Source organism: Chiloscyllium plagiosum, chromosome 9, assembly GCF_004010195.1.
Source record: "Chiloscyllium plagiosum isolate BGI_BamShark_2017 chromosome 9, ASM401019v2, whole genome shotgun sequence".
NCBI lineage: Eukaryota > Metazoa > Chordata > Chondrichthyes > Orectolobiformes > Hemiscylliidae > Chiloscyllium > Chiloscyllium plagiosum.
In genome coordinates this window covers 21,174,648-21,188,648 of record NC_057718.1, presented here as the reverse complement: position 1 = coordinate 21,188,648, position 14,001 = coordinate 21,174,648, and the positions used below count along the sequence as shown (strand labels likewise).

At 42.0% G+C, this 14,001-nt stretch overlaps 1 protein-coding gene across 6 annotated transcripts in view; it reads left to right on the top strand.

The window, feature by feature from the left end:
• prkd3 (protein kinase D3) overlaps positions 1-14,001 on the top strand; it is a 423,856-nt gene that overhangs the window by 210,763 nt on the left and 199,092 nt on the right. Inside the window, exon 1 of one of the 6 annotated variants that reach the window (XM_043695542.1) lies at positions 4,634-4,775. The exons of the other annotated variants lie outside the window; for them this stretch is intronic. Coding sequence (XP_043551477.1) covers positions 4,664-4,775 — 112 coding nt within the window. The 5' untranslated portion in view covers positions 4,634-4,663. Of the gene's footprint in view, positions 1-4,633; positions 4,776-14,001 lie in introns of those variants that run through there. 6 annotated transcript variants of the gene reach the window in all.

Here is a 14,001-nt window from a genome sequence, read left to right as displayed (position 1 = left end):
CCCACTCACCTATTGTACTCTATTCTACTTTCTCCCCACCCCCACCCTCCTCTAGCTTATCTCTCCACTCTTCAGCCTGTCTGCCTTTATTCCTGATGAAAGGCTTTTGCCTGAAACGTTGAATTTTACTGCTCCTTGGATGCTGCCTGAACTGCTGTGCTCTTCCAGCACCACTCACCAAGTATTTTGCTTTTGACTGTATGTGCCCCCATCCTGAAAGGGGAAATCCTTACCCTATCATCTCTCAAAGACCAAATGATATTAGGATTTCTTTGTCTAAGCATTTATTCATGTATGTATGGGAGGTGCACTCATCAAAAATGGTGCAAAAATCTCCAATTTTATATAAAATGATGGTATTATACTATTTTTACAGGTAAGTTTTTTTTCAATAAAAAGATTACACATTTACACTGCTAACCAATGGTGTTCATTCTACTCTACATTGCAAGTTAGTACACTTGACTATATTATTTAATCATATTCAAATCTATTAACATATTCACATCTAATTGTATGTACATACTTTGCAATTATTGAAGCTTTTTACCATGCTTTGAACCCCTTTTGCCAAATTTCCATTGGCATGTAAGAGAAATGTTGCTTTAACTTTTCCCTTTCAGGTTTAAGGAAACGTGGTGGAATTAATGTGTTGCAGCCACCAAGAATTTCAGCTGGCAGTGGACAGGAATTAAACACAGGACTATCGATGCTTTATGACGAGATAACCATTCATCAAAACAAGAACAAAGTGCTGGAGCAACACACCGTGTCTGGCAATATCTGACATCCTGCTGTACCACTGTAGTTAATTGTTCAACCTTGGCAACATTTCTGCACTTCAGTGTCAGTCCTGTGCCATGCATTATTAGATTTTCCTAAACATTTCATTGGAAAAGAGTAGGCCATTCAGCTTGGTGAGCTTGTTGCACTATCTAATATAGTTGTTGCTGGTGCGGGCTGATTGAACACTTGAAACTATTTGACTTATGTTATACTGATAATCCTTTCTGCAATTGATAAACAATCTCGACTTTAAACATTCTTAAATACTGAACTTCCACAGTCCTCGACAATCATTGGAAAGTTCCAATGCTTCACAACCTTTGAGCTTTCAAAAATGTTCTCTTCATCTTGGTCCCAAATGGCATCTCCCTGATTCTAGGTTCCCCAGACAGAATGAAACATCTTTCTTACATCTGTCCTGTCTATCCTTTTTGAAGTATTTCGTGAATTTCATTTAAATATTTTAAGTTTTGCTCTGTTCAGATCCAACAAAAAATAGCTAATTATTTGCTAGGTTGAGGGAGAGAGACACGTAAAATTTCTAGAGAAAACAGCCCAGCCCAATTTAAACTTCCTGATATTTGCAACCTATGAATTCTTCATATTGTGTTGGTAAGTCGTTTTGCAGTTCCTCCTATGCTGCTTTATTTTTTGTGTGATAATCTTGGATAACAGAATATTCACCACTTGCGTTTTGCACAATCCACCGCTGCGCCCCCTGACAGTGGAGCAATTCGGTGATAGTCATTTTAATCAACCTGGTTGGACATGTTTTGACACACTTCTGTGGCCAGTGGGACTTGAACCTTTGGCACAGAGGTATGGGAGCACACTGCTGACTATAGAAGAGCATTAACAAATTATTTTTATTGTTGGACAGGGCAGCTTTGTAGAGATGGTGAAATACCGACTCAATACAAACAATTGCATTGTCTTCTAAATTTTCTTAGATTTTTGTTCCCACAAAGAAAATGAATACTATAGATAAAAGGAAAAGAACAGATTCAGCTGGATCCTAAAGACAGTATTTTTCTAATTGTTTTTGTATATTTGTGTTGGAGTTTAATTAGCCTCCTTCCCATAACAGCAGAAAATGTAAACATTGTAATCATAGCATGTACAATTATACTTGTTACATATTGGCTACAGGCACAATATGGACCCTTGTTACTGACCAGTTTACATGGAACCAATTTGTTACAAAATTTCACAGAAGTCTTAAATGGAACATAAATTGCATAAATTTGTACTTAGAATAACATCAGTTCTGATATATGCATGGAACATATGCTTGGCTAGGGTAGAAATTATAGTTTTAAGAAAATACTTCCATAGATTATATCATTAAACAGTTTGACTGGTATATGGCTGGAAACATTTGTACTGTATGAGTGAATATTATTCCATGTTAGGGAAAAAGCATTCAGTTTAGTATGTGACATAGTTTTGTTCTCCTGGGGCGAGGGAAATGTGTTATTCGGACAGAATCAAAAGTGGATTTCTTACTCGGTTGAAGGCAGAAAAGGTCAGCAAGTTCAGATACTCAAACCTATTTGTATTAATTACACAAGACAGCTTGAAGCATAGAAGTGTCATCCTGTTTAGAAGCATATTTAAATGAATTAAATTAGTTGTCTTCATCAAAACAGCTACATGTATTATCAAAGAAATTGAGCAAAGAAAGGTAGGGATTCTATGCCTCAGTTATACAGGGCAGTTGTGAGACCACATCGCATGTACTTTATTGTTTAGACTCTGTTTAATAAACAATATAAATGCATTGAAAACAGTTCACATGAGGTTTACTGGATTGACTCCTGAAATTAGCAGGTTGTGTTATGAAGAAAGATTGCACAGGTTGGGCTTGTTTTCACCAGAGTTCGACAAAGCAAGTACTGACTAGATTGAAGTTTATAAGACCCTGAATGATTGTGATAAGGTGGATGTGAGAAGGATGTTTACTTTATGGATGAGTCCAGAACTTGGTAACAATGTTTTAAAATTGGTGTTCTGAGGAAGGGTTACCAGGCCCGAAATGTTAACTCTAATTTTTCTTCACAGATGCTGCCAGACCTGCTGAGCTTTTCTTGGAACTTCTGGTTTTGTTTCTTATTTACAGCAACCACAGTTCTTTTGGTTTTAAAATTGGTGGTTTCATTTTTAGGATAGAGATGAGGGAAAATTAATTTCTGTCAAAGGCTTATCTAGTTATGGACCTGTACCTCAGAAGATACTGGAGGTGGTGTCAGTGAATATTTTTAAGGTAGAGGCAAATAGATTCTTGCTCGACAAGGTAATCACAGGCTATTGGGGATACATGGGAATGTGGAATTTGGAACACAGATAGATCAGCCATAGTCTTATTGGTGGAACAGGATTGAACTGCCAAATGGCCAACTTCTGCTCCTAATTCATATGTTTGTAGGCCCAGGTGGAGGCCAAACTCAAACAGCAGAAAAAGCATGTGAAAACTCTCATATCCCTTGCTCCTGTCTCTGCCTACATCATTTGCCCATCTGTGGCAAGGTATGCAAATCTAGTAATGAAACGTTTCGTCACCACAGGATTTATAAATCTGGAGTGGAAGAAAGTCGTCACCTATTCAAATATCTTTCCCTGCTTCGTAGGCAGTCCTTTGAGACAATCATGTTTTTTTTTCCCCAGAAGAGGCACACTACTCAAATTGACCAGTATGATTCATAGACAAACTGGTTCTCTTTGCTTATTAGGGTGCAGCTGTGAAAACGTTACCTATTGAAACACTCATATTGTACATAAATTTATTTCCCAGTATTTAAATTCCCCAGATTTAATGGCAGAATTTATCCTTCCCCACTGAATGACTGACTAATTTAGGAACATAATCATTATGTGTGGTAGGGGGTGTGGGGGGTGGGGGTGGGTGGGTAGGTATGGTGGGAGGATGACCAACTGCCCTGTATCTTCAGCCAGAAACTGAAAGGATCTGGAAATAAGGAACTCCAAGATCAGAAGGACTTGGAACAAGCCAAAGGGATGTCATTGCATTCTTTTGACTGGTGCTGTTGAACTGCTTTCCTGATATCTTTTCCTCTGCTTGTGTCATCCATATTTGTTTGTTTGCATATCTGTATGTATGTGTGTGTGGTGTTTTAAGAGGGGTTAGAGTTTTAGCTAGTGGTATTATATGTTGCTAATTCATATCTTTGCTTGCCTGTGATTAATATTTTATTTATTTGCAATAAGTAGAGCTCATGTTACAGAAAGCTTGTCAATGTTTGCTGTTAACCTCAGTCCATCAGGCACATAAACTGGGGAACTCTGTAATGTTATTAAATCTTTAACTTTTGTGATGATCCCTGGAGCAGTGCAGTTCAAGTGTACACTTTATCAAATGTGTTGTTACACATATATTCTCTGATGTGGTTTTTGAAAAATCTGCTCAAGGGATGTAACCATTGCTGGCTAGGTTCCAGTATTTATTGCCCATCCCTATTTGTCCAAGGACAGTTCAGAGTCAGCCACATTGCTGAGGGTCTGGTGTCACATGCAGGCCAGGTAAGGATGGTAGATTTCCTTCCCAAAAGCATATTAGCGAACCAGATGGATTTTTTTTTATATGACAATTGTTCTCCATCATACTAGCTTTTTGCTTCCAGATTTTTATTGAATTTAAATTTCAGTAATTGACATTATGGGATTCAGACTAATGTCTTCAGAAATTAGCCTGGGGTTGTGGACTATTGTGGGCTACTACTAAATTGCTGCCACTCCAGCAAGATGTGAATGAGAGTGGCGAGAGATCTGTTTACAGCCATTTCCATACATGTCATTATTATCTAATCTTGCCTCATTGATGTACAGTTTCCCATTCTTTGAGCCTTTGGATAGAAACTAGATGGTGATAATTCCTAACATAAAAGTCACAGTGAAAGCCAGACCTGGCAACTCCAGCTCGCTGCTTGCTCTTCCAGGACTCCATCTTGGACAACAGTCACCAACATCTTGGGGTAAGCTCCATCGGCAGGGTTAGCTGCATCCCCTGTCCATGGACGCTGGCGTAGGGCACACATCAACCACACTGCATGCTCATGGCACAACTGTAATATAGTTCAATACTTCAATGCTGTACTTCGGAGCACACTGGCACGTATCATTGTAATATTGCTACCAGGCCATTTTACATGCAGGGACAGTAATACAAGTCGTGGACTGGAATAGAGTGCATATTTTAGATTAGATTACATTAGATTAGATTACATTACAGTGTGGAAACAGGCCCTTCGGCCCAACAAGTCCACACCGACCTGCCGAAGCGTAACCCACCCATACCCCTACATTTACCCCTTAACTAACACTACGGGCAATTTAGCATGGCCAATTCACCTAACCTGCACATCTTTGGACTGTGGGAGGAAACCGGAGCACCCGGAGGAAACCCACACAGACACGGGGAGAACGTGCAAACTCCACAGTCAGTCGCCTGAGGCGGGAATTGAACCCGGGTCTCTGGCGCTGTGAGGCAGCAGTGCTAATCACTGTGCCACCGTGCCGCCCACTTGCATCTTGGGTCTTGTTGTTTGCTGTCTTAGTGCTCAATAAGTTTGCGTCTCCTTGGATCCTCACAGCTTCCCTGCCATGCCTTTTCATGTTTTTCTCTGTCACTTAGAGCTTAAAGTCTCTCTCAGTACTTCTGTTTTGCTTTGCTGTTTAGCGAGAAACTAAATCCAGGCTTCCTGTCATGGCTACAGCAGTCATCAGTTCACGGGAGTGGACATATTGGTGTATGGTACAATGCTACATCAATCTCGTATCTACACCCTGTGCCAGTAAAGTCCATGGCAAACCTTCTGCATGTGCTTCAATCAAATGAGCATGACTCAAAATCTAAAGGGAGTAACCCTTCTTGAAACTAAGAGAACAACATTCAGTCAGTAGTTGTGGCATAGTGTCTGATGAAAGTCCAGAGGCCTGGACACATTAAGTCAGCTACTTTTGGTGACTGGTGTATGTCACTACAGTCCACAGAGTGGGCCACAGTCAGTCTTGCGAGTTTGGTGTAATCGGTCTGAGGATTCACGGTTATTCAGTTGGGGTGTTGCACTCTATCCACTCAACAGATGGAGCAGTTTGTCCAAATCGGCTCGGGATGTGGATCACATTCAGACCTGAGGGTCAGCTAAATAGGACTGGAGAGATTTGTCAGAATCACGAAGTGTTGTGGCTGAGAAGGGGGTCGTTCAATCTGTTGTGCCTATACTGACTGTTTAAGGGAGCATCATGATTTAGTGCCCATGTCTTGCCTCTTTCCCATACCCTTGCACATTTTTTCTATCTAAATAGTCATCTAGTGTCTGCCTGAATGCCTCAGTTGAACCTGTCTCTACCATATTTCCAGGCAGTGCATTTCAGACCTGAATCACTCCATGTGTACATCACATTTGCTTCTTTTGCAATTCGCTTTAAATGTATGCCATCTCATTCTTGATCCTTTTACAAGGATGAACAGATTCTCCCAAACTACTCCATGTAGCCCTCTCCTGATGTTAAAACTGCCAAAGATTTCCTCTTGGCATACTTCTTTCCAAGACCAACAGTCAAAACCTCTCTGATCTATCTTCATAACTAAAGTTTCTCAATACTGGAACGATTCTTCTAAATCTCTTCTGTATTGTTTGTCCAGTGCATTCACAGCTTTCCAAAAATGTGGCACCGAGAAATGTACACAATATTTCTGCTGAGCCCTAATAAGTGAGTTATCCAAGGTCAACATCACCTCCTTGCTCTTATACTATATACTTCTATTAGTAAAACCCATGATAATTGACTGCTCTCTCCATCTGTCCTGCCAGTTTCTGTGAACTCTGCACATGTGCATCAAGATCTTTCTGTTCCTGAAACCTCTTTACATCTTAATTTACATTGTGTGTCCATGTTTTCCTTACCAAAGTGTCTCATCCCATACTTCTCTGCATTGAACTTCATCTGCCACCTATCCATCCATGCCACCAACTTGTTTATATCCTTTCAAAGCTGTATATTGTTCTCACAGTTTACAGTACTTCAACGTTTCATATCATCTGCAGACTTTTAAATTGCCCCTTGGTCTCCAAATTCTAGATCATTACTGTATACCAAGAAAAGCAAGAATTCCAATATCAAACCCTGGTAAGCTCCACTGCAGGCTTTTCTCTAGCCTGAAAAATTTCAATTGGTCATTGCATTTTGGTTTCTGCCATCCAGTAAATTTTGTAACTACATGTACTTTGCTACTGTCCCTTTCATTCCATAAGCTCTAATTGTTTCACAAGTCTATTGCGTGGCATATTATTGAACATCATCTGGAATTCCACGTAACCATCTCAACAGCATTACCCTCATTAACCCTTTCTCTGCCTCTTTAATAAACTCTGGGCCATTGCTGTTATAGGAAAATTAGAGAAGTCAGTGGTGGGGATTGGAGCCAATATGCAGAGAGGAGAAAAATTGTGAACCAGGGAAACCCGATGTATGAGTTGGGTGGCCATGAGAAGAGTCAATGATACATTGGAGGACACTGGTTAGTCTTGGAGGGATGGAAGTTCAGAAGTGCTTACAACCACCCTGACTTTGATGGCAGGGGTTAGCATCACACAGTGCTATTGCTAAGCTGTAGGGTCGTGGGTCGGGCAGTAATGTTAGAAAATAAAGTAATTCAGATGTGAATAGAGGATCGTGTAAACTCATTACTGATGGGCATGATCAAGTACACTAGAAGAAAGAAACAGAGATTTTGGAGACTGCTTGCTTACCAGGCTGAGCTTGTGAGTAATTGCACCAAGCATGACCTAAATTGCCTTCCACACTCATATGAATCACAAATTGGCACTGGAAGTAGAAAATGGCTGCGACTGCCCCCAGAGTGGGTGGATTAAGTGTTTCTTTTCTGAGCAATTGCATTAGTCATGAACTTTCACATTACAGATTGAAGCACCTGTCCAGTTGTGTACAATATAAATCCTGGTAGCAAGCAATCTTGGCCATGTCATTAGTCAGTGTAGGTTGAAGATCGTCATATCTGTCAAGCAGAAGTAATCACATGCGACCTTAAAAGTGACGTCAGTGGGCCACTCACTGTTCACAAACAGTCCAAGATTTCATTGGTTGCACAAAGGCATGGAACGGACATGGTATCAGTAATCCTAGAGCCAGTAAAATCTCCTATTGTATTTATGTGACATGACTTGTACTGCATTTATCGGAATAAGGTTTCTGTGATAGGCATTCCATACAGGCATTCCATGGCCCCTTCTGATCAGAATCCTCCATGTCCACTGAATGAAGGAATATGCTAAACTGGATCATCGAAGATCGGCTGCAGAGCATTCTGAAAGGGGAGGGTGAACAACCAGTTGTCTTGGTGCATATAGGCACCAACGGTATAAGTAGAAAGCGAGATGACGTCCTGAAAGAAGAATTCAGGGAGCTCGGAGAGAAGTTAAAGAGGAGGACCTCCAAAGGTAGTGATCTCGAGATTACTATCAGTGCCATGTGCTAGCCAGTGTAGAAATGGAAAAAATAGGCAGGATGAACACGTGGATGGAGAGATGGTATAGGTGGGAGGGGTTCAGATTTGTTGGACATTGAGACTGGTTCTGGGGATGGTGGAACTATTGCAAAATGGATGGTCTACATCTGAACCAGACCGGAACCAATGTCCTTGGGAGAGGTTTTGCTACCGCTGTTGGGGAGGTTTTAAACTAATGTGGCAGGGGGCTGGGAACCAGAAGAGAAAACAAGTAGGCAGCGAGTTGGAGACTAGAGACTGTAAGAATCATGAAGATAGCATTAATAAAGGGAAGAGTAGGCAGAGAGCACATGAGCGCAAAAGAACTGGTGGCCTGAAATGCATCTACTTTAATGTAAGGCATGTAAGGTAGATGAACTTAGGGCTTGGATTGGTGCCTGGGCATATGACATTATTGCAATCACAGAGACTTGGTTGAAGGAAGGGCGTGATGATGGGCAACTAAATGTTCCAGGATATAGACAGGACAGGGAGGGAAGTAAAAGGTGGGGTGGAGTTGCATTGCTGGTCAGGGATGATATCACGGCTGGAGGTCTTGGGTAGTGAGTCATTATGGGTGGAACTGAGAAATAAGGGTGCAGTTACATTGTTGGGGCTGTATTACAGGCCTCCCAACAGTGAGCGTGAGGTAGAAGAACAAATAGATTATGGAAAGGTGTAGAGGCAATGGGGTAGTGATGATGGGAGATTTTAATTTTCCAACAATCACTTAGCGTCAGAGGTATGGATGAGGTAGAATTTGTAAGAATCGTGCAGGAGAGTTTTCTAGAGCAGTATGTCAATAGTCCAACGAGGGAAGGGGCCATATTGGACCTGGTACTGGGGAACGAGCCAGGACAGGTGGTAGATGTTGAGGTGCGGGATTTCTTTGGGAACAGTGACCACAATTCTGTAAGTTTTAGAATACTCTTAGATAAAGATGAGAGTGGTCCTAAGGGAAGAGTACTAAACTGGGCCAAGGCCAATTATATCAAAATTAGGCAGGAGCTCAGAAATGTGGATTGGACACAGCTATTTGAAGGGAAGTCCATGTTTGATATGTGGGAGGCTTTCAAAGATAATGCAGGATAGGCATGTCCCATTGAAGGCAAAGGATAGGAAGAGCAAGATTCGTGAACAGTGGATGACAGGAGAAATTGTATGACTAGCCAAGAGGAAAAAGGAAGCGTACATAAGGTGTAGGTAGCTAAGAACAGAACGGGCCCTGGAGGAATATCGGAAGAGTAGGACAAGTCTTAAGCGAACAATCACGTGGGCTAAAAGGGGTCGTGAAATAGCTTTAGCAAGCAGAATTAAGGAGAATCCCAAATCATTTTATTCTTATATAAGAAGCAAGTGGGTAGCTAGAGAAAAGATTGGTCCACTAAAGGATAACGAAGGAAGGCTGCGTGTCGAACCTGAGCGAATGGGTGAGATTCTGAATGATTACTTTGCATCAGTGTTCACTGAAGAGAGGAACATGATCAATCTTGAGATAGAGATAGAAGTTTGATTAGTCTGGATCATGTTGACATAAGTAGGGAAGATGTGTTTGGTAGGCTAGAGGTTATTAAGGTGGACAAATCCCCAGGACCGGATGGGATCTATCCCAGGTTGCTGAGGGAGACGAGAGAGGAAATAGCTGGGGCCCTGTTTTAAAAAATTCTCAAGGTCAGGTTCGTAGGAGAGTAGTCTGACACAGAACAAACGACCAAGAGGCGAGTCTGCTAGAATATGAGCATTTTATCCCCCGCAGCGTCGCCACAACCAGGTCTCATACTACAACGGGTCTGGTTTATACTCACTCTACATGTTACCGGAACTGGGAGCCGTCAGTTCTCGTAGAGCAGTTGCCAACAACCCACGCTCGGCGGTTAAACGTAACCCCGGAGCAGACTCACCGAACTGGAGACTTTTCCAGCTGATATACTCTTTTCCAGATATAAACATTCATGTGAACAGCAGAGCAAGGCTAAAAAACACATTCCATTCTGGTTACATACAGATAAGAAGATTCACACGGGGAGGTGTGTAATAAGATTCACACGGGACTAAGCAACACCGCCATTCCGGTTAGATTCACACATGTATTGGGACATAATTTTACACCACAGGCCCTGACAGATATCTTTGTAGAATCATTAAGTACAAGTGAGGTGCCAGAGGACTGGAGGGTTGCTCATGTTGTTCCCCCTGTACAAGAAAGGTAGTAGGGATATTCTGGGTAACTACAGACCAGTGAGCCTGACATCAGTGGTGGGAAAGTTGCTGGAGAGGGTACTGAGGGATAGGATTTATTTATATTTAGAAAAGAATGGGCTTATCAGTGTTAGGCAACATGGTTTTGTGTGGGGGAGATCATGCCTTACCAAGTCAATAGAGTTCTTCAAGGAAGTGACCAAGTTGATATATGAAGGAAGAACTGTTGGTGTCATATACTTGGACTTTAGTAAGGTGTTTGATAAGGTTCCCCATGGTAGACTAATGGAGAAAGTGAAGACACATGGTGTGCAGGGTGTTATAGCTAGGTGGATAAAGAACTGGTTGAGCAACAGAAGACAGAGAGTAGTAGTTGAAGGGAGTTTCTTGAAAGGGAGAAAGGTGACCATGGCTGATGACACCATTACATAAACCCATAACTGAGTGCAGGTACAAAGAAGAGGGCACTGTTGATATGATCAGCAAGTTTGCAGATGACACGAAGATTGGTGGAGTAGCAGAAAGCATAAGGGACTGTCAGAGAATACAGGAGGATATAGATAGACTGAAGAGTTGGGCGGAAAAGTGGCAGATGGAATTCAATCCAGACAAATGTGAGGTGATGCATTTAGGCAAGACTAATTCTAGAGCGAATTATAAAATGAACGGAAGAGCTTTGGGAAAAGTTGATGGGCAGAGAAATCTGGGAGTGCAGGTCCATTGTACCCTGAAGGTTGCTGCACAGGTGGATAGAGTGGTCAAGAAGGCATTTGGTATGGTTGCCTTCATTGGACGGAGTATTCAGTATTAGAGCTGGCAAGTCGTGTTAAAATTGTACAAGACATTGGTTCGGCTGCATTTAGAATACTGTGTACAGTTCTCGTCGCCATATTACAAAAGGATGTGGACGCTTTGGAGAGGGTGCAGAGAGAAGCTTTACAAGGATGTTGCCTGGTATGGAAGGTGCTAGCTATGAAGAGAGGTTGAGTAGGTTAGGTTTGTTTTCATTAGAAAAAAGGAGATTGAGGGGGGACCTGATTGAGGTTTACAAAATCATGAAGGGTATAGACAGGCTGGATAGAGACAAGCTTTTTTCCAGGGTGAAGGATTTAATAACAAGAGGTCATGCTTTCAAGGTGAGAATTGACTGACAGGTTTAGACAGTACATTTGGATCGGCTCAGGTTTGGAGGCCGAAGGGTCTGTTCCTGGGCTGTAAATTTTCTTTACCCAGTAATGATAGAACAAAGAATAATCAGGGCTACTTTCTGCAAGCATGGCTGATGACACCATTACATAAACCCATAACTGAGTGCAGGTACAAAGAAACCCATTCTTTAACCAAGGCCATTGTGGAACAGACGAAAGGCCCAGTAAAGTTATGCTTCTGATGCTTGAACAGGTCTGGGGTGGGGGGAATGCCATGTAGTAAACACGTGGCTAAGGTCTCCACCTGAACCAATCAGGTACCAGTGTTCTAGCGAAGAGGATAAATAGGGTGGTCAGTAGGACTTTAAACTTCTGAATGGGGGGGGGAAGGGAAAGTGAAAGCGACAGGGAGTATGGAGTTAAATGGAAAGATAAGTAGCAGGATAGCATGTGTGCAGATGGATTTAAACTTGAGGGAGACTGGGAATGCAGCTAAAAGGAAGCATAACTTAGGACATCTTATGACTTCCAATATGTCTAATGATAAGAAAGTTAGCATTAAGGCACTTTACGAATGCTACGAGCATTCAGGTAACAAAGCAGATGAACTAATGGCACAGATTATCGTGAATGATTATGATGTGGTAGGCATCACAGAGACGTGGTTACAGGGGGGTCAGGAATAGCAGTCAAACATCCAAGGATTTTCAACTTATCGAAAAGACAGGGAGGTGGGCAGAGGGTGCGGGGTTGCCTTGTTAGTTAAGAACAAAATTAAATCTATGGCACTGAATGACATAGCGTCAGATGATGTTGAGTCTGTGTGGGTGGAATTGAGGAACCACAAAGGCAAAAAAACCATAATGGGAGTTATGTACAGTGGTCAGGACCAGGGACGCAACATAAACCGGGAAATAGAGAAGGCATGTCAGAAAGACAAGGTCACGGTGATCATGGGAGACTTCAATATGCAGGTGGACTGGGTAAATAATGTTGCCAATGGATCCAAAGAAAGGGAATTCATGGAATGCTTACAGGATGGCTTTTTGGAACAGCTTGTCATTGAGCCCACAAGGGAGCAGGCTATTCTGGACCTAGTGCGATGTAATGAACCAGACTTTATAAAAAAATCTTAAAGTAAGGGAACACTTAGGAAGCAGCGATCATAATATGATAGAGTTCAGTCTGCAGTTTGAAAGAGAGAAGGCAAAATCGGATGTAATGGTGTTACAGTTAAATAAAGGTAATTATGAAGGCATGAGAGAGGAACTGATGAAAATAGACTGGAAGCAGAGCCTAGCAGGGAAGACAGTTGAGCAAAAATGGCAGGAGTTTGTGGGTATAATTGACCACACTATACAGAGGTTCATCCCCAAGAAAAGAAAGATTATCCGGGAAGGGATTAGACAGCCATGGCTGACAAAGGAAGTCAGGAAATGTTTTAAAGAAAAAGAGATCCTATAAAGTGGCCAAGAGCACTGGGAAATCAGAAGATTGGGAAAGCTACAAAAACAAACAGAGGATAACAAAGAGAGAAATAAGGAAGGAGAGGATCAAATATGAAGGTAGGCTAGTCGGTAATATTAGAAATGATAGTAAAAGTTTCTTTCAATACATAAGAAACAAACAACAGGCAAAATTAGATATTGGGCCACTTCAAACTGATGCTGGAAGCCTAGTGATGGGAGATAAGGAAATGGCAGGAGAACTTATTAAGTACTTTGCGTCAGTCTTCACAGTGGAAGACATGAGTAATATCCCAACAAATAAAGGGAGTCAGAGGGCTGAGTTGAGTATGTTGCCATTACAAAAGAGAAAGTGCTAGAAAAACTAAAAGGTCTTAAAATTGATAAATCTCCTGGCCCTGATGGGTTACATCCTAGAGTCTGAGGGAGGTGGCTGAGGAAATAGCGGAGGCGTTGGTTGAGATCTTTCAAAAGTCACTGGAGTCAGGGAAAGTCCCGGATGATTTGAAGATCACTGTTGTGATCTTGTTCAACACCCCCTTGTTCAAGAAAGGATCAAGACAAAAGATGGACTATCTCGACTTCCAAAAGGCCTTTGATAAGGTGCCACACGGGAGGCTGCTGAGCAAGGTGAGGGCCCATGGTGTTCGAGGTGAGCTACTGGTATGGATTGAGGATTGGCTGTCTGACAGAAGGCAGAGAGTTGGGATAAAAGGTTCTTTTTCAGAATGACAGCCGGCGACAAGCGGTGTCCCGCAGGGTTCAGTGTTGGGGCTGCAGCTGTTCATGCAATATATTAATGATCTGGATGAAGGGACTGGGGGCTTTCTAGCGAAGTTTGCCGATGATACGAAGTTAGGTGGACAGGCAGGTAGTA